We start from the raw sequence: 26,175 nt of genomic DNA on the forward strand, positions 1-26,175 counted from the left end.
AGAGGAGTGCACATGTAAAATTTATTCCGAAATTAGGTCCATACATACTTTGTTATAACAAATTTATACTATTTAACATAAAACTACTTATATATTTCATAGAAAGATACAAACTATTAGCAATTCGTAACGACCACTGCTGGGAATAAATTCCATAAGAAACTCAAGAAACGGACCAAATCGCAAGTGATAAGTTTATACAGGAAACGCAGAATTATTAAATAATTATATAACAATAGGTCATTTTCAGAAATTGAAAAATAAGATAAATTACCTATCTTATCTAATTTAATTTGTTTAAATCTTCCTGTTTAAAATTTTTAAGTTTTTTAATTTAAAAAAATACTCAGTGTGACATTGACTTTATGTACTTTTATTTAAAGGAGATCCTGATGAACAGATGAGGTTACGAGGATCCCCTGGGGCATCGAGTTAGGGATCCTGGTGGACGAAATGCATTTAACAGCATCAACTCACACTATGCACTAAGCTTGTATCGCGGGTCCGATGGACACAAACAAACGCAAACAGACAAGACAGGTACAAGTACAGAAATGTGAATTGTTCCAAATGGAAGTACTTTGTATAATATAAAGTCATTTATTTATTGATGATTCTATACTTGTGAGGTGCATCAAACAGGCATCGAATCAAAATTTAGTCCGGTTGCCTAAACCATGAAATAACGTGACTTGAGTGTGAATAATCAGTTACCCGCGCGACGATGCAATGCTCGCTGTTCTATCTCTGCACGCTGATCTCACCAGTGATTTTCTACCTTCAGGTAATATTTTAAGTAATTGTTTTGATTATATTTGTGTGTGCGGTAATGTTAGATAACGTTTATTTGACTAGCGCAGCCCCACAGCTTCGTTCCTGTAGACATTTCGGGATTTAAATAGCATAGCCTTCCTCCTAAAATGATGGTTGTAGGAGCAAAAAGTATTATTGAAATGGGCGGCACACGTTTGTCGTATGTGGCCAGGTTGCGTGCGAAGCTATTTCTAAATAGAATCAAAGATTATAAAACATTTTATAAATACAAACATAGACTAGCCAAAGTTTTATTATACGCACATATTACTAAAACAATACTGTAAAACGCAGTACTAAAGACCTACGCATCAGTTCGATAGGACCTTCACAAACGACGCAAAGCCTGGCCTCGATTTTTCAATTCAATTTATTAGTTGGAAACCCAATGTGTGCGATCAAGGCATTCACTATTCACACTGAATACCAACGCTTTAGGGGGAAGGAATTGGTGACGATTTAAAAATTATTGATAGGTTCTCGTTGCGTAATCCTAATATCCTAATCTTAACTAATATAGTAAATGCGAAAGTAAGTTTGTTACCTCTTCACGCTTTATCTACTCAACCAATCTTCTTGGGTACATTTCGTGCTCCCGTGGAAAATTCGCGCAGGCGGAGTCGTGGCCAAAACATAATACGGAAATATAATTTTCAGACGAGCAGTGGGGAATGCGACGCGAGAGTAAGTATTTTGATTTCGGTATCTTTTCAGCTACAGTGAGTGAGTTTGTATCTCTTCTTCTTAGTCGTAATTCCTCATGGCTGAGTGACGTGGATATTGAAATGAAACACGCAATTTCCTTGGGACTATTATTGGTGTGGTTTGCCACCCATTTCACATGATGAGTCAGATTCGACCCCGAGGCCCTTCGATCCACAGGTGGGCGTCTTAACCACCACCGCATTAAGAGTTTGTATAAATGCCATGCCATAATTATACAAGTTGTTTGTGTGAACAGTCGTCTCCTTGGAATCAATCAGTATCATATTATGTAGATTACTAATCTGGGGACCAAATATCACGCAATCGAATGTCATTTCATCAATTTTCTCCATTTTTATTCAAGATTTAAATCGAATTTACTATCGAAAATTCGATTTAAACGAAAGAGATTAAAACGAAAAAGAACTTCGACTGCGTGGTTACGAGCACACTACACCGAGGTCAAGGGCTTGTATATCGTGGAGATAGTATGTGATGATACATACGTGTATGTACAATGAACATACCCTCTTGTCTCTCCCTTGTCTCCTTGTGTGACGCGCTCCTCCTTATGTAACTACCGAAATCCTTTCTTGAGCTCCGCAAATATAATACTGGCACAAAAAAAAAAAAAACGTTCGTACGTTTACCTCACGACATGACACATTTTATGCGTCATTCCACGTAAGACACATTCTTCCATCTTGTTTGACGGTACCCAAAATATGCGTAGACTTAGCCGAAGATGGGGAAAATAAATACAATTTACAAGCTTCTAAACTGTATTTATACTTCGTTTGTTTCCACAAGACCCACGAATAGCGATGTAACTGATAATGTCGAGTCGACAAATCAGCACGTGTCAATATTATTCGTAACTCATAGTGCTCATACATCCTACCTACTACGGAAGTAGATACATACATTTTGATGTGTTACTTGTTACCGATTCAAAGACACAATATATCCTCACTGGACCATTTTGAAAATCAGTTTTACAATGTTTTTGTTTTTTACGGAGCGTGTTACTGTCAGATAGTGTACCAAAGTGTCTGTCAATTTAAATTTATAGTGAGTCTACAACGCTTTGTTTTTAAGACAATGTCACCCATAAACTAGTCCCTTTTGGGTCTACCTATAACGATCAAAAATAATATTAATTGTTAATTTCAAAGAGTGTGCCGAATTCGGTAAATAGCCGGTACATGTCAAATCATCGTCCAATGCTGTGTAGAATTGGACGGCAACACAATATGGATGGCAGCACCTAATGCCTTTAAATGTCGTCTTTTTCATGTTGTAGATATTTCACAACACTAGTCTCGAGTGAGAGAACGCGGCTTATAATAAATAAAAAATCGTCTTGTCTGTGTTTGTCTTTTAAGAAGATTATTCTGTCGCATTCGAGGTTCGCCGGGCGTATTACAGAGCCGCTTCACTGTCTAGTAAAGCAGTGTCATGTTTTTAGCATTTAGGTATTTATGATATTCTTTATTACACTCCTGATCGAACATACCACTACTTAAATACCACGAATATACGTATACGGGTACAGGTGGGATTATCCCCCGGCACAAACTGGGTATAAAACCCAAGCAAAAACGATCTCTATGTGTATACTTAATTTTTGTTCTGCTGGGTAACACATGCAATTACACGTCTAGAATTGTAGGACATTTTTAGTTAGATAATTAGGGATGACGTCTGCTACGGTCTAAAACGCCACATTCATAAGCAAATCTGAAAGGCCAAAAGATCCTACGGCTTACTACGGTCCGATCAAAATTCGTTGCATAGTTTTAAAGTTCTAAGCATACGGACAAATAGATAGACAGAAGCGTCTTTGACACTAAATACATATACTATGTAGTGATTACCAGTACCGATGCACTGCGATACGAACTCACGTATAAAAATGCCAACACTTGTTTTATTTTCATGATTTGTCCGTCTAAGGAAATGCGGTACATTGGTCAGCTATCTCATAAAAAATCAATTTATATTTACATTTTCAAGTGAGGGGCGCTACTGAGCTCAATGACGGAGTTCTTTAGCGACCAAATTAATGATTAAAATAAAAACAGCTTCTCGAAGGCATGGTGTAGCAATATTAAATGCCCTTTGAATTTATAAGTTTTTGCATTAAGTATGCGGAACTTAGATGACTTGTAAGTGTTCAACTTTATATAAGACGTCCCCAAACCATCTTTACCTAATTTTACTGGTGAATTTTATGAATAATCTTACAGTGCAAAGTAAGCCTTTAAGAACATGAATAATAATTTGCGGGACCGATGCGAACATTTGCACAGAGTTTAGTTGATGTAGGTACTGAGACAAAGAATAGCTTTGTATTTTGTGACATGACATGAAATGTTGTGACAATGTGATTAAATTTTGTGTTTATTTTTAAATTCCAGTGTTCGGGACAAAATTGTGTAGCTGGAGTAAGTCATCACAGAAATTTTAAAAATATATGTACATTCGAGGACTATAGACTTTTATTAAATTTATACAATAACTTAAATGTATTATCTTAAAAATACTTTAATTCCCTTTTTTATTGTGGTTGCATGCAAGAAATTTTCTAGACGATTAGGCCATTTTTGTCTTGTATTTCTTCAATATTATTTACTTTATGTATTATATGTAAGTTTTGGGGCAATACATAATTTTATATTATTCTGTTTCAGTTAGACAGCCACAAAAAATGTTTTGCCAATGTGAGTATCATGAAACAAAATAAATAGTATTTGTGAAACAACGTTAAAAATCCAACTTTTTTTTATTCCAGTGCACCGGCTTCGAATGTTCAGTAGGGGTAAGATTTTTACGTCATGTTGCAACTGGCAAAAATGGAAAACGAAGCCGTATTAGGTGAAAAGATAGTCTGTCGGCGGGCCATGCCAGATAACTCCGAAAACACATTGTTTAGAAAAAATGCCGATTTGTACTTAATAAAAAAAAAGGATATATTTTGTTATTTTGTTAGTACAAAGGGAATAGGTCTGCAAACTGCACACAAAAAATTGACGGAAATATCATGTAATGGCATCGCCCCATAAATGAAAAGGATCTAAATAAGATGTTTAGCAAACTATTAAATATTGAGTATTATATTATACGTATAAATACGTTTGAGTAATATATTATTGTGTCAGTATTATTATGCTAAATATAAGTTGAGCTTTATGAAGTAATTGTTTGTTATATCAACTTAACTAGCCAATAATAATGTGACATAAATTTGAATGTAAAGAAAAATTGTAATGATCTTGTCACGATAATAAAGGAATTAATCTTAAACTCGGTTATTTATTTCAATATAGTTACCAGCGTTTAAAGTTCTCTGCTCATTTTAAATAGCTTTTACAGTAATTTATCAACAAAGAAATTTACTATTTTTTCATATTTTTTTTTGTTTCAGTGCCTTGGACCTGAATGCATTGCATATGTAAGGCATTTTTGAATACATTTAATTATAAACAATGTCACCAATTTCTACTTTTAATCGATATAATAGTTTTTTTTTAGCTCAGCATTTGCACAAAACTTTACTAAACTTCTTTCACAGTGCGAAGGGCAAAGATGTCATTCCGGGGTAAGTGAAATCTTAACTTTGCGATAATTTAGGACTTTGTACTGGTTATTACATGAAATAAAATAATTCATTATTATTATATGACAATAATTTTAAAAAATACTCATTAGTTTAGACGTAGATAAATGTGAAAATATCATGAGTTTAATTTTTAGGTCCAAAAATCTTCATCACTTTATAAATAAACATTTGATATTGACTGTGACTGAAAAAACGCTACGAAGCAGAAAATTCGCTAAACTTGTGGACCATTTGTCTTTCTTGGTTGTCTTTTACACGTAGACGCCGATACTGACACAAAATAAATCACTATAGCGATAAGTTCATTTTTAACTATTTACACTATTGGGCAAGAGCCTCTCAAAGCAAAGCGTTTTATCTGTACATCTAAAAGTAATTTCACTATATAGATAACACATTTATTATAAAAACAATAAATACATATCTAGACACAAAAAATGCAGAAACGAAAATACAGAAAAAAGGAAGGAAAGCGTCTGTGTTGCAGCAATACAAAAAGGCAAGGCTCTCAAGGCAAGAGAAGAGTTAACACCTGAAAATATTGATAAACTTGATAAAAGAATGGATTCAGAAATTAAGAACATCACAGACACTTTTTGACGTCATATTCTAAATTAAATTTATTGAAGCTATCAATTAAAACCACTTACTGAGAAGAAATGAAACTTATGTAAACAATTGTTTACATGAGTTTATCCGTATTTTTAGGGTAGGTATCCTACCTATCATATAAGAATGGCTAACAAAGGCTTAGCATTATTATTTTTCATATTTTTTTCCAGTAATATAACAAACTTTGCATAAAGTACCTACACCAAATATGTTTCACATTAGAAATATATCGTTAAACCCTTCCTTGGAGTAAAAATCCGACGAAGTCAAAACATTTATTGAGAAATTATACTATAGCAAGTTTTTCTGGGCAAATTTTAAATCAGGGCCTTCGTTACAAAGTGATGTTATGGATTAGGTTTGGATAGAGAAACAGTGGAAGGAACTCCACCGACAAAAGCTTCATTCTTAAATTAGATGATGTGATGTTAAAAAAAAGAATAATTGTTTCTGCACCGCTCGTTTGCCGTCCTATGCCATAAAAAGATATTTAAAAAAAAAATATTGCCATAGCGTGGTGAAAGGAACGACCAATTTGCATTACCGACTAAATCGTCCACGTAGATTGTAGCCCAGGGTGCGTCGGATGTATAAGGGTCCATACATAACATAACAATGCTTTATAGATTCGATTTTAGGTCCTATAGAGCTTTTCGTCTTTAAATAATAGAAAATACCAACTTTGTTTTTTCTTCGAATTGTTTACTTCTGAAAAAGGAGTCAGTCTTTCTGGGAAACCATTCATCTTAAAGGTCTTCTAAAGTCTAGAAAAACAATTACTTAATGAAATGTAGTATTTAAAATTGGACAGTTTTTACTAGCTTTTGTTCTGAATTTTTAACTCTATTGGAAGTATTTTGTAAAAAATATATTTGAAACATCCATATTATACGAATTCTTTATTTTTACTGAGCATATTTATAATATTTTTACGGAAAATATAAGGTATTTAAAAAAAGTAGCCTGTTTATCATGAATAATAAGATTTGTAAACTTTTTCAGTGTCGAGGCAACAATTGTAAATCTTTTGTAAGTCATATTTTTTATTCCTGGAACTGACAACTTTTAGTCGTATTTTGTCCTGTCTGGCATAAGGGACTTCCAAGTTTGTTCAAGACCTTATTGAATACTTACATAGGTTTAAGGGAGTTTGTGTTTGTCAAACAAATTTAAACACCAAAAGCAAGAACCACGACCGCATTTAAAAACAGAGTTAATATTGAAACGTTCAATTTATATTAAATAAAAAATATAGATAAATTCATCTTATTTATCTAATTTAAAATGTGATTTCCACAGTGTAAAGGCTTAAACTGCAAAGTGATGGTAAGTTTGCGACCAACTCATGGCCTTCGACAAGGATATGCAAAAGTGACAGAAGTGGGTCAATATAAACCGAAATGGGTTTACGCCTAAATTCCCGACGTAAATAAATATCATTATATTTATTAAATAAATCACACAGATTGACTATATACAAGTATTGGGCTTTAGGGCTAAAGTTCGAAACTTGTGCTACGGAATAGTAACTCAACTAAACTATGTTTTATAACATATACTGACAAACATATAGACAGTGTGTGTAGTGTTATTATTGATACTAAAGCCATATATTTTCTTTAAGCAAACGACGTAAGATTTCGTATCACATTATTAATCGAAACAATCAGAAAATGCAAGATTCCTCACGATGTTTTTCTTCCCCGGAAGCAAGTTAATGAGAGTTTTGTTATAAATAAAGATTTTCTTTGCAGTGCATGGGAGCGCCGTGCCTCAAACAAGAAATATTCTGGTGATGCAAGATTTTTATGATAGTATTGTAAATTAATGAACGTAATTTAACATAATAATAAAAATGTACATACTGCATAATAATCTTTGGAAATCAATATCGTAAATTGTTTTGATCTCGAAAGGCAGTATACCGATAAGCACCGCTAAATATTAGAACGGCTGCGTTTCAGAAATGGACAATTTCCTTACAACTATTAGTATAGCCAACACCATATATAATTTTTAAGTTTAATAATCACTTTCCCTCTGGACAAAACTACTACTCGTATTTTAGCTAATGGAGGAAATTTATTTAGGAACCTTCGATATTAAAAGTAGTTTGTAAAAATTATGGATTTTCTTCGCTCCATCCTAATATGAATATTATCGATAGTATTGGAACTGACGCAACTATTTGATAGTTTACATGTTGTTCAAGGTGAGAGAGATATAATTGATCTGTAGATCGATCTACAGATTTTTCGGCAACACAAGTTAGTTGTTGTAACAACATCCAAGTATCTTTGGTCTAACTTTTTGTTGGGACTAATAGTTGACTGGCAGAGAATACCAATTAAGTCAAAGATTTGTACAATTTTTTTCCAATAAATAAGCAATATCGAGACCAACAACAGAACCAGAAGTTCAAGCTACTGGGACTACGATATTACTTTGTCACACGGTTGCACCATCATCAGATACTTCATTCATTAAACTGTAAGTAGTACCACACACACAATCAAATAGTTATACATGTTTTGAAAACGAAGATAGTAAACAAACTTTGCAGGTATACATTATTTTACAAACTTCCAAACGGTATATAAGTTCATAAAAAGAATAAATCAGCTTCGAAGGGGCTTCAAAAGACCAAAACTTGTATATTTGGGGATACAATTTTTCAAAATACGAAACTTTATCGATGGTAGACTGTTCGAAAGTTTTCCCTTGGATGCGATGTTTCTTAAGGAAAAAAATAATAATGATTCTGCTGGAATATTTCTCTACATTAATTTATAACTTTAATGTGAAATGTTAAGTGTAATTCTAATATTGCATGTAAAAAATAACTTGTACAAACTGTCGAAAAAAGGAATTTTGTCAAAATCTAAATCAAATCATTTATTGCATTCTTAATGTACAACAGACACAGCATTCACGTCTTTACGGAGTCGACAAAGGCAAGAGTTGCGAAACTCGAAGGTTCCGTTAAGATGTTAGGTTGGTGGAATTCCGCTCCAGACCAGCAAAGTAGATTTATTTTGACATTCTAACATAAAACCACATTTGTGCAAACATTGCTATCGTGTTGTGTTGAGGTCTGATGTGTGGTATTATATATGGATTACGTGGCAGGGAAAAAGTTGCGCCACACAAATGCGAATATTTTCACACTATTTCATACAAGATACCATTCCGATGCATCACAACACAACATATAAATGCGGCTCAGCCAAGCGTTATTAGAATTTATGTTCTAATATACAATTTTTAAAATGCAGTAGTCGGATTGCGATAACATCCACGTGTAACAACAAAAAAGCACTTAATGCTCACCTTCCTATATTTACATTTACACTATTTCTAAAAGCACACTTTACATTGCGTGTGTTTCTGCAGTCTGTCAAAAGAATGCCTTAGCAGTGACGTAATAGTGAGCGTGTACAATATTTGTACATTTATGCAGAAGTCTAGTAGTAGATAGTTAGACAAATACGTTTGCTATGTGCAAGTAATGTTGAATTTAATTTAAAAAGTATTCAGCGTTTCTGAAGCGTGTATTTTTACGACAGAAATTTAAAATTATCCGAAGGAATTATGGGTTCGAATATTTTTAAGAGATTTTATTTCACTAATATCCAGGTATCTTGAACCTATACGACCTACCTATTTGTTTTCTATTGACATATCGTATAAAGGAGCTGCCAGAATTTCGTTTTCAAAACGTCCATCTGTTTCCATAACTATCTGGAGTTTGTTTACAAGGAAATAATGTACTTTAATAGCAGTTCCGTGAGCTCCAAAGCGAACCTTATTGCTTCGGTGAACATCTTTCTCTCTGGAGGCTAGGTGAGATATTCGATGTTTTGTAAGGAGACAATCTATACGCCCTAAAAAGATGGTGGCATCAGATCCATTACATCAAAAATCTAATATAAATTTATTAGAATTAGGAACTTTTACCATAATTCTTTCCTCCCATTCATCGTAGGACGCAAGAATGCTATACAGAATTGTAATGGTCAGTGTGAAGCGGCGATCTATATAAAATGTTACTAATTTTGTTAACCCACTTTAATAAATAAAAAAAATAATGTATATTCAGCAAAATTACAGTTTAAATTCAAATTAATGTTTAAACAACACTTTATACTTACACTTTTGTGTAGTAATGTACTCTATGTAATAAATTACGCCCTTGCTCAAAATCCATTTTATGTACCCACAGACTTAGTATAAGATCTACTTACACCAGCAGGATTTTAGATCTAAAAATAAAACATTCTGAAAGAAAACTTGAAACCCAACAACGATAAATTTACTAAGAGGTCAAATTACAATGAGCAAACTCGTAATAGCTCTTTTTACAAGAAACGGAGAAAGCCAATCATCAAAGTGGATTCAAAGTTTGACAGGGATTTTTGTTTTATTATTCTTGTGAGTTAAACTCACTTTATATAGGTCCATTATAGTAATTGTGGTCCTTGATTTCTTCTTATTGACTTTATTACCAAACACTTTATAACCAAAAACTTGGTTGAGGCAGTGTGTGAGGATTTTGATGAAAAAAAGTGTGTGTACCGTCGGCACGCAAAGAACTTCTTCATGCATGACTTCACCGATAAAATTTGGACAATACTTGTACGGATTTTTTTAATTCGCTGGCTCAACGACGCAAAAAGGGTCTTGGCCTCTGATCTAGAGGTATCCATTATTTGCAACTCACGTCACTTCTTGCCGATCGCCCCTTTATTTTAAAAACACAATGCTTTTACTCCACGAGTCCATAATTCGTAAATAAAAATAGATGAAATAAAAATGGCCAATTTTGTCTGTCACGTATTTGTTAAAAGAAAACTTTTTGATACAATGTTCTATTTTATTTAGTTTAAAACACGAGTTTTTACATTTTAATTAGCAATTCTTCAATTCGCAGTTACTATAGATTAGTAACATGGAACCAATCAAAACAGTGCGAGATTTTTCGACGTATATTTTTCAGTTAAAAGCTTTTCAACCGCGAATGTAAAATAAAACCAAATCGAAAATGCAAAGAGGATTGTCGAATCAATTCGGGTTAAAAAATTAAATCCGTAATAAATTGAGAGCTTTGAAGCCTAAGAGGTGACCCATTAAGAGGGACCGCAGAAATTCCGAGAAATGTTCAGTCAGACCCTTTCTGTTTTATTTATTCCGAACTTTAACGTTGAAAGTCAAATTGTATTACATTTAATTGTACACGATCCTTTGTAATAGCAACACAGAAAATCTAACACCATGTCTCTTGTCCACATTGACCCTACCTCTCACTTTGATTAAAGCTGAAGTCTGATAGACAACATTAATTTTGGCCCGTTAACACTGCGCCAGCCAGCCATTGTGTTGTAGGTGCGAGACCGACAACAGATAATTAAATTTAAACTAAGCTTTAAGTTAACACAACTTAGTAAACTTAGAAGTTTAGCTAAGATCGCCTGCTCGGCTTAGCATTGCATGCAACAGTGAAAATGTGGCCATGGGGGCGTCGAACTAGCCTACAAATGTTTCCGTATTCTAAAAATAAGCACTATCGATTGAATAAACCAAATAAAGATTTTAAATTAAATTTAAAAATCTATAAAACTCGTAAACTAAAAATCTATAAAACAATATTTGCATTTTATAACATATTAGATATACATATATATGAGAGCACACTACAAACTTCTATAAGTTAGTACTTAGTCTGTGCTAAGAACTCCTTTGTCAAACTATTGCCTAATCATGCACTAGAATTTCGGACTGAACCAACACTGCTTTGTTGGAAGATTGAGAACGGAAGTTATTTTAATCCAACTATCAATTATGTATTCTACATCAGAACAAACATTATAACACTACATGTTAGTGTTGGCAAAAAATCATACTTAAATTTACAAATTTCGGGATTCTGATTTCTGTGACTTGAGATACCGATTATTTCACTATGTATACATTCATACAGTTTGGCTATGGTTCATTCTAACTACTTAAGTAAATGCTAAAAAGTGTTATGTTGTTGTAGTTCTCTCAAAGTCGCATGATGAAAAGTCGCCGAACCGCCTAAATACGTAGCTCTAAAATACAATATTCAATTCTAATAAAACGTAACATTTTTTTACAAAATGCTTTCAATTAACGAGCATTTGAATGAACGAGTGTACCGAGTAAATGTTCCATTATTTCCGATATTCTATTCCGAAAATGACGAGTAATTTCCTGTGAAGACCTTCCGTGTAAACAATTTTATTAGAGATTTGAAATAAAATGACGAAAATTACTATATAAAATTTAGTCAAAAAACATTATTCAGTTGACGAACATATTTCTATTCGATCTTCACAAATCAATAATTGGATTTATCACATCATTCGACAATAAATTCGGCTTGAAGTCTTCGCTTCAACATTAAAATCGCCCATGTAAGAAATTTTCTTGAATCGCATTTGATTCCTGTGTTCATTTTTGATGAGGCACCCTACTCCGTATACGAATAATGAGGCACTGAGCCGTACTCCTCTGTGGTCGCGACTGAATGTAAATGAACAAACCTTATACATTTTTAAGAGGATATGTTTTCCTTTTTTCCAGGCAATTGGCTGGCTCGCTGGTTTTTGTTTAGACAAGTACTTATTATAGAAATAAGCTCGCTATCCAGCTACGAGTAAATATAGTATTCAGGTTTCGCGACTCTTACTCAGTCTACCCCGTGTGGGATAGACGTATTAATATGTAATTTATTTTCTCTAAGTTCTTTTTTGATTTAATATATTGTTTGTCAATATTCCTATGATACCTAATAATCTTTCAAATATTGTGTTGTCTGTATTACAACTTTAATTATAATCTCTTTTTTACTTAAGTTTTATAATTTCTTTTGTTTGTCATCTTCTTTCAATAATTTTTTCCACGTTCATGATACATTTTTGTTTCATTATTGATACAATTATACAGTCTCATTCAGTCTAAACTGAACTTTTAAATCTTCCCAATTAAGATTTTTAAATAGATGTGTGTGATTTATAAGTTTAACTTAATTGAGTAAAACAAGTAAAGAAGACAAATTAAAATTCAAACAAAGAAAAATTCAAAGAATTAAAAGAACATCATCACCAAAATTTTTCCCTTAGACCACAATTTGACAGCTCATGTGGTGATCGACAAAACGTTGCACAATGCAGGAACATGTGTAATTACTGCGACCACATATAGGCGACAAGTAAAGACATTTCATAACGATGCATCGTGCCTCAACGCCGCTGCTTTGCCGCGTTTATCGCTACGCTATGTCTTCGGGTATTCAGCGGTGCTCTTTCGAGCTGTTTAGTTCAGCCAAGCGTGAACCGGATAATATGCCTCTTAACCTAATTCCGGGTGAACTGACCCCAAAAATACATGTATTCACGCTTATACTGTAAGCAAGATAAATCAATTTCCCTAAAAGCGCGCACTCAGGTGTTTATTTTTAATGTAAGGTTAAGGAATAGTGTTTTGAATCAAAAATTACATATGCGGAACCAAATGGTTGAAATACATTTAATGGTTGTTTTCAGAAGCTTAGGAACCGACAAAATAATTAGGTAAACTATTAAAATTATCTCCCTTCTAAATGACTCGTGAGTAACACATGTGTTTTATTTGTGAAATGCAAATACAGAAAAAAATAACGAATGGAAACAACTAATATTAATAAATCACAAAGTTATTAAAAACACCAGTGAAATAATTACTGTAATAATTACAATGTGACAAATAATAAAGATATGACAAAAATAAATCATTAATCACATTTTTGGACTTGTACAAATGCTCCATAATAAATAATACTCCAACGTAACGTCACGATAGAGTAATATCCTAGCGAAAAAAGCTATGTTTGTTCGACAGGTACCTTAATTATTCGATTTGTCGTGATAACTCCTTAATAAAAGTTGTTCCTAATTTTTTCTTTTTACGATGGTTGAGTTTTTTTTTTTATTTTTTTTAATGGACTTTCCAATTAACTTACTGAAGCCTACAATCAACTTTTGGACTCTACATTTTTTGTACATAACTCAAATCCTTTGAGAAAAGTACTGGATTATTTAGAAGACAATTGGATCGGGAGATTAGAAAGGTGAAGCAGATGACAACTCATCCTATTCCTCGATTGGAAAACATACGACGCAGTAATTGAGGGTATTCCGAGAATTAACAATAACCAATCTATATACCCTTTAAAAATTAACGTCGAATTCCTCATAGCTGAGGGTTGTGGCCATTATGCGGTATGTAAATCACACTACAACTTCCTAGGCACTATTATTGGAGTGGTTTACCATAACTCTTCCATTGCGATGTTTTTTACCGGTATTAAGTGATGGTCAATTGAAACTAATATATATGAGTTAGATGGACGCATTCCCATTCCCACGCGTGTAGGACCGTAACAGGTATTTTTGGGACCGTGAGTAACAGTGGGACAAACTGGGTGGGACCACGAGTCAAAAATATTTTTTTCAAGCAGTTAAATTCAATTGTCTATCTCTACCAAATTACAGCTATCTAGAGTATCTAGTACTAATAGGGCTAAGTTGATGCTATCACCAACCAGCGGACGGGCGGACAGACATTTATTTATTTAATAAAACAACATTAGAACAGTGTTCGCACTAAGGCAATGTGTATAAGTACACCAATATATACAATGGTTATCTTATTTACTACAGAAACCTAAAATTTCATTCAGCCAGATTAACCTTTCTCATTATCAAGTTCTGCGGTACAGGAAAGATTTTTGACTGCAAAAAATAGTATGTGCCCAAAAATACTCACCAAACGTCCTCGAACATTTAATTAAGCTAACATGGAAACCTCGATATTAAATGTCAATGATACAAAAAATTACGATATACATTACTAATGTCCAAATAGATAAGTTGAAACTTTTTTTAACGTTGAGACCTAACAAAGAGTTCGACAACTTTAAAGCCAAGTTCAGGATCTTGGACTCATTGATAGAATTATTTTGAGAAGAATCAATCTTCATATCGTTTTCTTTTAATATGTGCGTGGGATGAATTTTTGCTGGCACATTCAATGTATTTTCATCAAAAGCTAAGATTAATATTGGCTAAGAGTCAATAGAGACGGTAAATATGATTGGCCGTTTCCAAAATAACACTTTTTTACTCAAATGTGTACACACCCCCATTTCTAAGGGTTGGATTAACGGCTCATTTACCCGAATGGCTGGCGGTGAAAGATAAAAATATAATTTCCCAACGAAGGGAGAAGTTTCCCCACAATTAGTTATTAAGTCACATGATTAACCATTTTTCTCTGTAAGTTCTCATATCGAGGTGCAGAACTATTAGGTGAGGTGATACAAAATAATAATAATAAATGGACAACACTCAGCATTCCTAAACTTCGCAAGCCCGATGGAAACAAATAGAAATTAACACAACACAACACACCCAGAACCACAGACAAACTCCACGCTGGAAACAGAACCTCAGAGTGGCGAGCGTGCATTACGCCTTTCATCCATTCATGGAATTTTTATTTGTTTTTTATGTATCAGAATCCTCTTAACAATGCACCTACTTATTAAAAGTTTGTTGCATTATATTTATTTGCCTGGGCGACCCAGTCGAAACTTCGTTAACTTGGAGCAAACAACAGCAATTATTAATTTGCTATTCGTTTATAAAAACTTTTCTATTATTTATTATAAAAAAATACTTTTGCGTCTAAATTAGCAAATGAAAATTGGCAAAGAAATATTCCTTTCCCGACCTTCCATCCCGATTTCGTTTGACTTTAGTGTTTTTTTTGAGCAGCAAAGCGTATTGCGGTTTATTTCTACTTTTATATCGGCTAAACACAGTGCTGTAAGGTAAAAATGATTATTTTTATTTTGGTAATTAATGATTTTCAAATTAATTTTCGGTAGTATTTTCAGTTGTCTAATACTTATTGGATTGTTCGTTTATATTAGATGTGTGACGAAGAACTTAATTTACTTGAGTTTCTCGAAACCGACTACAATTCCATGCGGAGTCGAAATAAATTAGATCGAATACAATTTTTGAAATCCCGTGTTTATGATGCGTCACGTCACATATCCAGATTATAATCTGGTGATGTAAAGTAACTATTTATGGATCTCTTACAGTCAACCGGCGATAGGTTGAGACGGCGTGTACCTATAAAGTTGCAGGCTATAGTCAGAAGCTTTTGTTTAAATAAATATTAGATATATGTCAACAAGTGACATTAAATTATTAAGTACTTTTGTATATCTTATTCTTTTTGGGTATGAAATACCCTATTGGATTGTACATTAAGTGACGAAGCGACGTGTACATTGAAAATAGGATTCAAATCCAATATCGATATCCTTATTACATTAAACAGCTCCTGTTTCTTCCAACTCAAGCAGATTACAGGAATTTATTGGATCCTATTGCCGAATGCGAATTGGTGGTTTAGTTAGCCTATCTATTCTGAAATCCCAGATGCATATTATTACTCGTAACAGTTGCACTATAGTTGTTTAAATAGAGATAACAAAGACCAATATTAAACCCTAAAATATATTGAAATAACCCTAAAATATAATCAAAACGAGCGAATGTTTCTCTTCACACATACGTTTGTACACATGCTTTTGATGGTCACGTAGACAACACGTGAAAATTGAGGTATTTGATAAGCAGTGATTGTGACTGACAAAACAAACGCCAGATCCATTCTGACATGTGGTTCCCGTCCTGCGTACATCGTTCGAGGCAACTCAGGGACAACTGATCTGAAACAATAGCATTTTTACGCGTACATCGTACGAGGCAACTCAGGGACAACTGATCTGAAACAATAGCATTTTTACGCGTACCTCGGGCCTCTGGTTCGTGACCACCGCGAATGAAACGATAAGATGGACTAAAGAACAAATAAAGTGATTCAGTCTGCAAACAATAAAATTGTCTTACGAAGAATTCAAATCCATGACCGCAGACAACTACAAAAAGCAGTTCTTGCACTCAAAGTCCACAATTATCTGATAGATTGGTGGAATTGATAATCAAGTTGTTAGCCTATCGATAAATAGAATTCAAATTTTTTAGTACTTTTCATAGATTTTTACAATCTGCGAAGAAAAGAAGCACACGGTTTATGACTTTTCTTCGCTCTCTGATCAGCATGGAAAACAGCCAATCAACAATGTTTATTTAACGTAGTATTTTACGTTAAATAAACATTTTTGATTAGTATGTAAAACTGTATGTTGGGTCATACAAGCTAATAATTCTCTACTGGAAATTTTTTACTGAAACATTTGATTAGGCCATTACAATTATACTGTGCGTTAAATTAATATTTAATTAAGTATTTCTCATTAAGTCTGTAAGCGTTAGGCAGTTAAATGTTCATCTCGATACATTCAAAATGATTTTCCTCCTTTATATTACATGTGAGTAATTTTATTATATAAACTAGTGGTGTACCTGAATTTTCTTCTTAACCCTATATAAATAGAATCTTCTTCTTCTTCTTGACCTTATCCCGCTCATGTGGGGTCGGCACAGTATGTAAGTTCCTTCCATTTTGTTCTGTCATTTGCCATATCCATTGATACTCCTTCCCTTTCCTTTCCTATGTAAATAGAATAAAGGAAGAAAAAAGTTTTTTAACTATATAGGTTTTTATTGCTAGCATATAACTTTTTCTGATGTTGAGAATGGCTCTGAGAACCCGATAACATGAGTTCAGAAAACTACGAATGGTCATTCCGCCGTTGATAAATTTTACGAATATTCACTCTGCCGTTCGTCGACATGCCACTCACATGGAAATTTCAGATACGCTACACAGCCTATAGCATTCCTTATAAATGTAGCTATCTGATCTGATACAGGAAGAACTTTTCAAATCGGACGGTAATTCTCGAGATGGTAACATTAATGAAACTATGCCTGTATTAATATTTCTCATGTAGGTACAATTGTAGGACAAAATAAACAATTGTTTACTTTTACTTTTTTTTAGCGCATAATCTTTGAAAGTCCATTATTATTAGGAAAAATTATTTCGCATAAAATATGATCGTTATACCTACTCGTTTTTGAACGTGGGTTAAAATACAAATACTAGATGAAAGAATTCTAATTTTCACAAGTAAGCGCGTTCAGCGAGATAATTATTCAAGTTTATTAGACCTCAAATAACTGTAATAACCCTTCGCTCATTTCTATTCAATGGTTTGGATTAATCTTTCCAAACGACTGTCAATCAGAAATCGTTCAATTCGCTGAAAAAAACTAATTACATTCGGTTGATTTATTTTTTAAACATCTTAACAGTAACGTACTCGAATTTTCAGACACGATTTCAATTTCGAAGCTGTATTTGCTTAAAATATTTACTACAGTGTATCTTTCATGAAAATATTTAATAAAATGTTTTGTATGTTTATGTATATCCACAAACAATGCCATCAATATTAAAACGATACAAAGTAATAAAAAAAAGAAGAAAAGAACGAAGGTTTTGTGAAGATACTCGGTAACCGAGGAACCTATCTTACGAATCACCAGGGACATATCGTGCTGTGTGGCGAAGCCATAATTTTAAAAACAAACTCGTCAAACACAATGTATAAGATCAAATCTAAACAATAACTTACGATAATAGAAATAAATATTGAAATAGAAATAATCCTGTTCGAGCTAAAATTACATATGTGCTAAAATGAAATGTATGACACGTATACGTCGAATCTGTTGACGATAAATCAAAATAGGCTGCAATGGCGTGAAGCCTCTTAGACGACCGGTAGACTTTCCTAACTCTGTGTCCTTATTTTAGGAACAAAGAAAATTTCATTAAATAAAACGATTGACAGACCAGAAACCCGACTTCGCACCTTTATCCTCCAAATATGCTTTCATTAAATAACATGTTTTCGCTTCAAATTAAATAAGTTTTTTGATGCCAAAAACAATAATTTCAGTGGAATTATATGAAACAATTTCTATAAGGGAGATATCGGTGTGACATCACATTTCAGAGTTACAGACTTGATATACTATGTTTACGAGAACTAAACATAGTAAGTCTCGTACTCCGTAATTAATCGATGAGACATTAAATTATCACGTTTTGTTGTTTAAATACTTTCATGTATTTAATTTTATGAATAGTGTGACTAAGGCCGACCAGATAGTTAAGGTGTGAAATAAATTGACAGCTGTTCTTAATTCAAGAGCAAAATCAAGAAGTGAAAGAAGTTGTAAATTTGCGATAAAACATTTTTCCAATAGAGTTTTCGCGCGAATATCTACGGGCTTAGTGTGGATTTGCATTTCACTTTTCACCATCGAATCGATTCAAAGTGAGACGCAGCGAACCAATCACATTGCGGTGTGGTTGTGTGATTATGTGAACGTTATTGGTTCGCTGCGCAGTAAGCCTTCTGCGTTCGCAGTGGTACAGATCAGTTCATCTGATTCCAGCATTCTCGCTCATCATCCACGCCGCTCAACCCTACATCTTACTGACGGCAAACTTGGACGACCTACACAACATCGCCAAGGAGCTGGTCCAGTCCCCAGTCTCCGACCAGATAGGCAGCCTCATCAGACGGGCGTACGGCGAACTACAAAAGATTGACTTACTCCGCAACAAGCACCAGTTTCAGCCGAGAGCTGAAAATGACGAGGATGGTATGAAGTATTATTGTTCGTCAATAAGATTAAAAACTAAATAGGTATGATTTTGACAGCCACTTGCAACTGGAGCATAACCGGCGTCAATTACAGCACTACTCTAACATTACTTTTTCTCCCTATGCTTATGTATGTATGTATATATGTTAAAAACAATTAGAATCGAAATAAAAATCTTTCAGATTTCAGACGTAATATTAATATAGAAGAAGCGAAGTCTGAAATAGAGAAGACAACAGAGCCTAAGATCATAAATACAGACGAGGCAGCGAAAAACGAGAAGGAGAAGGAAAAAGAAACCTATTACATTAAATCCATAAACAAAGTCTTGGAAAATGTGAAGTAAAACGCAATTAAAAATTAATTTGAATGAAGATTTTCTCTATAATCTCCCATATCAGAATCCCTACATCTGTTGTTATTATTAATTCGAAAGTAAATTTGTTACCTCTTCACGCTTTATCTACCCAACCAATGTTAAAACACATTAAAATAAATCCGGCATAATAATTTACAACACTTTCATGGTTTAATAAGTATAATTGCATCACACTTCAATAAAATGTATTACATAATTTAATTTTCGTTTCGCACAAATTTGCCAGTGGCCACCCACATAATGCACGGTCAACATTTCCAATCCATAAAAATAACTAGGGTTCTCTTTTGTTATCGTTGATAAAATATTGCGAAACTATCTAGCATTTTATCAAAATACTATAGCGAAAATAGCCACGTAATGCGTCATTCTCCATACCAAAAATCACCTCAATCCAATGCTCAGTCTTGACGTGAAAGAAACTTTTTCTTTCACTGATATTAGAGTAGATGTTGTCAAAGAGACGATGTCTGGATAATATACAGACTTTTTAAAAGCTTTTTACAATAATTAAAGAATCTGTCAATCATTTCGGTTCCCATTCTGTTTGAACGTCTTTTGAGTACGGCCGAAGGCGAAATTTATTAATTGGTCTAGTTCCTTTGGCATTGCAAAATAATCACGTTTTTTTAACTCTCCATAACAGCCTAATGTGGTATTAATTAAATATAATTACTAAGTAGCATTTTGATTCCTTTTGATTGCCATTCACATTCAGCCAAATACTTGTACTTGGTGACGCATTCAACCCTTAGTGTTAGTCCTTTACTCATGTCGTGCTCTGCGGCGGAGCCACCTAATTATTTTTAACCAATTATACCTTATAATGGCGTTCGTCAGACGTACATAATGTGCCTTTATTGCTGTCCTAGGAAAATTGACATGTGGCTCTGCTGCGGAGCATACTCTCCAACAGAGACATGTACTCAGTAAAGTTAAAAGACCAGTTTTATTGATAAAAGCTGTTGTACCAATAGTTTTTTTAAGTACGCGTCGAATAATAAGTATAGTTATTAGAAAGTAGTTATTATTTAATTTTCCTTTACAATTTTTTTCATATAAAGCGCCTGTTTATTTTAAATTAAAATAGAATTATTTTGAACAATTTTCAAACTAATACTAACAAAACTTAAAGATATAAATTGATTTTAGAATCACGGGTTTTCCTCACTTTATTTAGTCGATCTAATTTCGGTCTGTTACGAAGACCATCATCACAAACCAGTGTTAAGCAGTCGGCGATTCCGATGAATTAAATATGAGAAACTAATATTGATTGACATCATCATATACATCATACTATATAATATACGTAGTATGTACGTATATTGGTTGGTACACATATATTACTAACATTATCTATTCTAACATTTACAACGTGTGAGATTAAGTCATTCAGTACCTTAAATCTTATATTACACCGTGAAATGACAATACACCATATATTTTGGTCACATTTTGCGAGATTTCAATTTCCATTTCACATTCACAAGTAAACTGCGCGGCGTATATAAACGTGTTATTCCTCCTAAAACTAAGCTACGTTTCTAAATTTTATTCAATCATTTTATTATTGTTCGTAATTCACTTTACAATGGAAATATTTATAGGTATTTCTATACACAAGTATAAATATTTCCATTTAGGGACTATTACGACGTGCGACGTCCGAAGAACTCCTCATATTTCGGACCCTCAAAAGGGTTTGCGAACAACATGACCCTTGATCTGAATTTTTCTTTTTTTTAAATTTCAAAATGTCATATCATAGTACCAAGCTATCGTATTTAATACGTTTTAAAGAAAAAAATTGTAATAAAAATAAAATTGCTTAGAAATTCTTTTGTATAAAATTAAATATCCCGTTTCAATACGATACGATACTAAAATACGAGAAGGATTTAGACTTCTTAGACTTATATTAATACATATACATAGCTAGCTCATGTGCAATGGAACCACAGCTTAAATCTATCGTTTTGTTATTACACATTTTAATTAATTCGATAAATTAGTTAGGCAAGCAAGAGAATATAATCAAATCCGCAACAAACGTGGCAATTAATTTAAACTCCTATGTCGATGATTTAATGTCACACGGCGAATATCAAAGCAAAGAGCGACAAAATTAATAAATTGGGATTAATTAATAGCGGTTGCAGTTTGTCATCGTATTAGGTAATATTAGATTTGACAAGATGCTTGCAACCATACTAATATAATAATTGCGAAAATCGAAAATTAGTATTTTGCCTCTTCCTATTATAGCGGTTCTGTACCACTTTAAGTACCACAAATGCTTTTAACCTAAACGTAAACATATTTTGATTTTTTTGGACTTTGACCAAATATACGTACGTTTGATCGTTAAAGAAAGTGGCCGCTCGACCAGTAAGCCGAGAGTCGTAGATCTGACCCCTACCATTTTTTCGAGAATGTCCATCTCGGCCAGGGTTCCAATTTATGGCCAAATAGCCATCTAAGTCTAAAAACTTAAAATTGTAGGTAATTTAATCTTTGGACACCAAATGAACAGAATCAAATTTTTGGTGGACATTTCTAGAAACCACCTAAAAATATCCAGGATATGTTAAACTAGGATCAATAAGTAATACTATGAAATACTACTATGAAATAAGATTTTTCAATTTGAATAAATCTTTATTACAACTTTTTAGGATTTATAAAAATTTAAATACCTACATTTATTATACAAATCATCAATTAGTGCTTTAATAGCATGAAGAAAACTATTATTTGATTTGAATTTTTTTTTTATTTGTTATTAGGTTTTTTTTAAAATTTATGTTATTAGGTTGTTTTTTTTTTAATTTATGTTATTAGGATAAAACTTTGAATTCAATTTACTATGTTATAAGGACATGGAATTACATTGAGCCGAGGCCAACATTACTTCTGAAGCAGTTAGCAAGAGTACAGCCATAAATAACCTAACCTTGACACAGACACCTAGGCTCCACTTCCCAGGTGTTTATGAGGATTATCCAGCAAGGGTGAAAAAAAACCTTAGCACCGCCACTAACACACCACTAGCTATCCATAGAAGGGCCCAACTAACCACTTGCCCTGTCTGACCATGACAGCAACTGGCCATTCTACAAGCAACAAACTGGTTAACAGAATAGATTTAGAATAAATTTGTTTTATGTTTGTGCACACAAACAGAAAACAAATTTCTTCGAAAATCTCTCATGTCATTACCAAAAAAGAATGTAAGTTGACTTTCACATATACTTTTTACATCAATTCCAAATTGAATAATAACTATCAAAGCTAACAAACAACTACCACAAAATAGAGAAGACAGATATAAACACACACATAAAACAGTAATTTTTATTTTTTGCAATTGTATTATGGATTTTATGAATTTTAAGTACTTCACAACATTTTATTAACCCTGAACTTAATCCTAACTACATATGGATGTTGGGTAGATCTGAAAAGTAATGCCCAGAACGGGTTGTAGTGAATACACCAACAACATCATCTAGCTCTGAATTATTAAAAAGTGCAAACTTCAAATTAGCAACACACTCATTGCTACTGAAAGACTGCAAATTTTATGTCATTTTTGTAGTTTACTCCCAAATGAATCATCATTGGATGTAAAGTTACAGCAGGATGGTAGAAACCAACTCTGGTTTGCAGCCAAATGACTGTTGAGCCACATGAGAGTTGGCTTCTACCATCCCTGTGATCTAGATGCAAATTGGAAGCAAGAGGCGTATTACAACTCAAAAGCAGACGACATGTCGCCGCAGAGACTGGCTTCCGTGTAGGTACCTATTTCTATGATACCAACCAGGCAAGACCACGGGTCGACGGCCCATGACACTGAAACACATCTTTCTTTCAATTTGCTTCCTATCCAAATCACTATCTGTACAGTACCTACTTTACGAATGAATCTTTGTAAAGGAATGGATACTATTGGATACCTACGAGAACAGGAAAACATGGATTCTGTTAAGTATAGATAATCACATCTCTTTTTTTTACTTTTCGATATCGCTATTATCAATAGTTATTTAAAAATAAAAGGAAATAATATTGAAAATAATAAAACTCACAACACAACACCATAGGTACGTTCGTTTTGATTAAAATAACATCAAATTGTATGTCATGAAGATAATGTACAAATTTATCTTTTGTTTTCTTTTCTTTGAAAATTTTAAACGGCCAGCTCGGCGTATTTAAAAAAAGATTTACTTTTTTTCAAATAATCTTCTTTTGAGTCTTGACATTGACATGACGCAATAGACAAATATATGGTTTTAAAAAAATAAATGTGTCAAGGAATTGTTATCCGAAAGTCAGAAATAATAACTGGGCAGGTATTCTCAACACTTAACTAACACACATATGACTAACATGTATGTTTCTTCTCGTAAATTTTCTTTTTCTCTGATCGACACCGGACAATTAACCTCAAGATCGAAACGAAATATGTAATGAAGTCTAAAGATTTCTGTGTTTACAATTTATTAGTAGGTATGTAAGTCTTAAAATTACATTAACATTTGAAGGTGAAACATTAATTCAGCTAAATTCATCCCATTTTGTAGACGTTTGGTTGATATATATGCCTTAATTACTTACCTATTTGCAATGAGTGTGGTCGCACATTTATTGCATAGGTAAATTGGCTATGTTATTAATTAGTTCCCTGAAACGACAACTTGATGGTAGAAAAACAATCCGCGCCGTGCCGTGCAGTCGGAGCAGTAGCCAGCTGAGTTAGTAGCTTCGTCCATCATCATCATCATCTGCAGCTCTCCGTGACCCACTGCTGGGCATAGGCCTCCTTCCATCTCCGCCAACCATATCTGTCCTGGGCCATCCTCATCCAGCTATTTCCAGCTATTTCCTTTACATCATCGACCCATATAGTTAACTTCGTCCACGTACTTCGTATACGAAAAGTCAGAAATAAAAAAGATAAGTACGAATTTTAATACCTGTACAGTGTACATTATTTATATGTAGGTGCAGTATTCTTGTTTCTTTCTTGACGACCTCGGTGGCGAAGTGGTAAAGTGCTTGCCTCTGAACCGAGAGGTCCCGGGTTCGATCCCCGGTCGGGTCATGATGGAAAATGATCTTTTTCTGATTGGCCCGGGTCTTGGATGTTTATCTATATATGTATTTGTTATAAAATATAGTATCGTTGAGTTAGTATCCCGTAACACAAGTCTCGAACTTACTTTGGGGCTAGCTCAATCGGTGTGATTTGTCCTAATATATTTATTTATTTATTTATTTATTCGATTTCGTACCAGGGCCTTGTCACTCTGGTTTTCGCGCCCTCATTGGGAGATTGGATGGATATTGGATACGCTCGTTGGGTTCTATTTGAAGTCAATGGACTTCAAATAGTGGGTTTTGTAGCTCATGGCACCTTGTAATGTAAATATAAGCCGTATAACTTTAAAGCTTACGGCGATTATTAACTTTTGCAAATCTTATTTCGACTAATTTGAGACTTAATCTGATCTCTGTAATTCCGAACAATTCACACATAAATTTTGTAAACTCGAAATGGATGTTACTTAATTTAATTTTTCAGTAAGGTATAAGTTTCATCCTACGTTTACGACTCCTGAGAATACCAGCCTAACTTTGGCGCGTTTTTATTGAAAGGATAGCCAACCGTACAAAAATAATACTCCCATAGACTTGCATTCATCTATATTTTTCTTTGCAGCCTTAGTATTTGGCCAATAAATCATGTTGATTTCATCCACAGTACAGATAGATATTCTGTAATCAGATATAAGAACATTATAGTTCTTATCACGGATTTAGTAAGTACTTCGCACAACTGGATAGATTACTACGAAATACCTGACAAACAATAATAAACTCAAATTGCAAGGAACTAGTCTATTTTAGAATAACCATAGACAGGAGACGAAAAATTCTTGAAAGAGACTCGTGTCTTGGTGTATCCCTTTCTTGTAGTATTGTGACCATAAATTTTGATTTCTAATTATATTGTGTTGTAGGTTTTATTTTGCACTCTACTATATAAACCTTGTTTGTAGTCCTGCACGACTATTGTCAATAAGAATAAGAAAATAGATGTCACTCTCTTTAAAAAAATAATATACATGTCGTCTTGTTGCTGAAATATACTCTGCTTATATTTGTTTAAATATGTGGTTTTATTACCAAGTATATTATATTGTATGGAAACTAATAACGATATTTTTTTCATATTGCCATAAAATAAAGATTTACAAAAAATGGGTTGAAGTGATTCCCGGAAAATTAAATAATAGCTCAGTGATATA

General features: G+C 33.4%; 2 protein-coding genes and 1 long non-coding RNA gene across 4 annotated transcripts; 2 read left to right on the forward strand and 1 right to left on the reverse strand.

The window, feature by feature from the left end:
• The first annotated feature begins 723 nt into the window (after positions 1–723).
• On the forward strand, positions 724–7,632 carry LOC128678747 (uncharacterized). Its single transcript, XM_053760514.1, has 10 exons — positions 724–784; positions 1,471–1,497; positions 3,939–3,965; positions 4,212–4,241; positions 4,313–4,339; positions 4,946–4,972; positions 5,093–5,119; positions 6,755–6,781; positions 7,052–7,078; positions 7,507–7,632. Exons 1-10 carry the CDS (start codon positions 725–727, stop codon positions 7,546–7,548), a joined length of 321 nt encoding a protein of 106 aa, XP_053616489.1. The 5' UTR covers position 724; the 3' UTR covers positions 7,549–7,632.
• LOC128678748 (uncharacterized) lies at positions 5,410–24,119 on the reverse strand. 2 transcript variants are annotated; one of them, XR_008405678.1, is made up of 3 exons: positions 23,950–24,119; positions 17,257–17,404; positions 5,410–16,559 (listed from the first exon to the last, which is right to left on the reverse strand). It is a non-coding gene; the product is annotated as an uncharacterized LOC128678748 (long non-coding RNA). The 2 variants fall into 2 exon arrangements; XR_008405677.1 differs by lacking the exon at positions 5,410–16,559 and having other exon boundaries at positions 17,141–17,404.
• On the forward strand, positions 17,086–19,846 carry LOC128678745 (uncharacterized). Its single transcript, XM_053760511.1, has 3 exons — positions 17,086–17,222; positions 19,264–19,473; positions 19,659–19,846. The coding sequence occupies exons 1-3, from the start codon at positions 17,198–17,200 to the stop codon at positions 19,820–19,822; spliced, it is 399 nt and encodes a 132-aa protein (XP_053616486.1). The 5' UTR covers positions 17,086–17,197; the 3' UTR covers positions 19,823–19,846.
• Positions 24,120–26,175: the final 2,056 nt, after the last annotated feature.

The sequence above is a fragment of the Plodia interpunctella genome, chromosome 20, assembly GCF_027563975.2.
Source record: "Plodia interpunctella isolate USDA-ARS_2022_Savannah chromosome 20, ilPloInte3.2, whole genome shotgun sequence".
Lineage (NCBI taxonomy): Eukaryota > Metazoa > Arthropoda > Insecta > Lepidoptera > Pyralidae > Plodia > Plodia interpunctella.

What these genes read in the sequence shown, in the direction of transcription:
- LOC128678747 (XM_053760514.1), top strand. Translation starts at nt 725, where the DNA reads ATGCAATGCTCGCTGTTCTATCTCTGCACGCTGATCTCACCAGTGATT. An exon ending in GACAAAATTGTGTAGCTGGA is followed by an intron (nt 3,966 to 4,211) that starts GTAAGTCATCAC and finishes ATTCTGTTTCAG; the next exon opens with TTAGACAGCCACAAAAAATG. An exon ending in GGCAAAGATGTCATTCCGGG is followed by an intron (nt 5,120 to 6,754) that starts GTAAGTGAAATC and finishes AAACTTTTTCAG; the next exon opens with TGTCGAGGCAACAATTGTAA.
- LOC128678745 (XM_053760511.1), top strand. Translation starts at nt 17,198, where the DNA reads ATGATTTTCCTCCTTTATATTACAT. An exon ending in TTTCCTCCTTTATATTACAT is followed by an intron (nt 17,223 to 19,263) that starts GTGAGTAATTTT and finishes ATCTGATTCCAG; the next exon opens with CATTCTCGCTCATCATCCAC. An exon ending in AGCTGAAAATGACGAGGATG is followed by an intron (nt 19,474 to 19,658) that starts GTATGAAGTATT and finishes AAAATCTTTCAG; the next exon opens with ATTTCAGACGTAATATTAAT.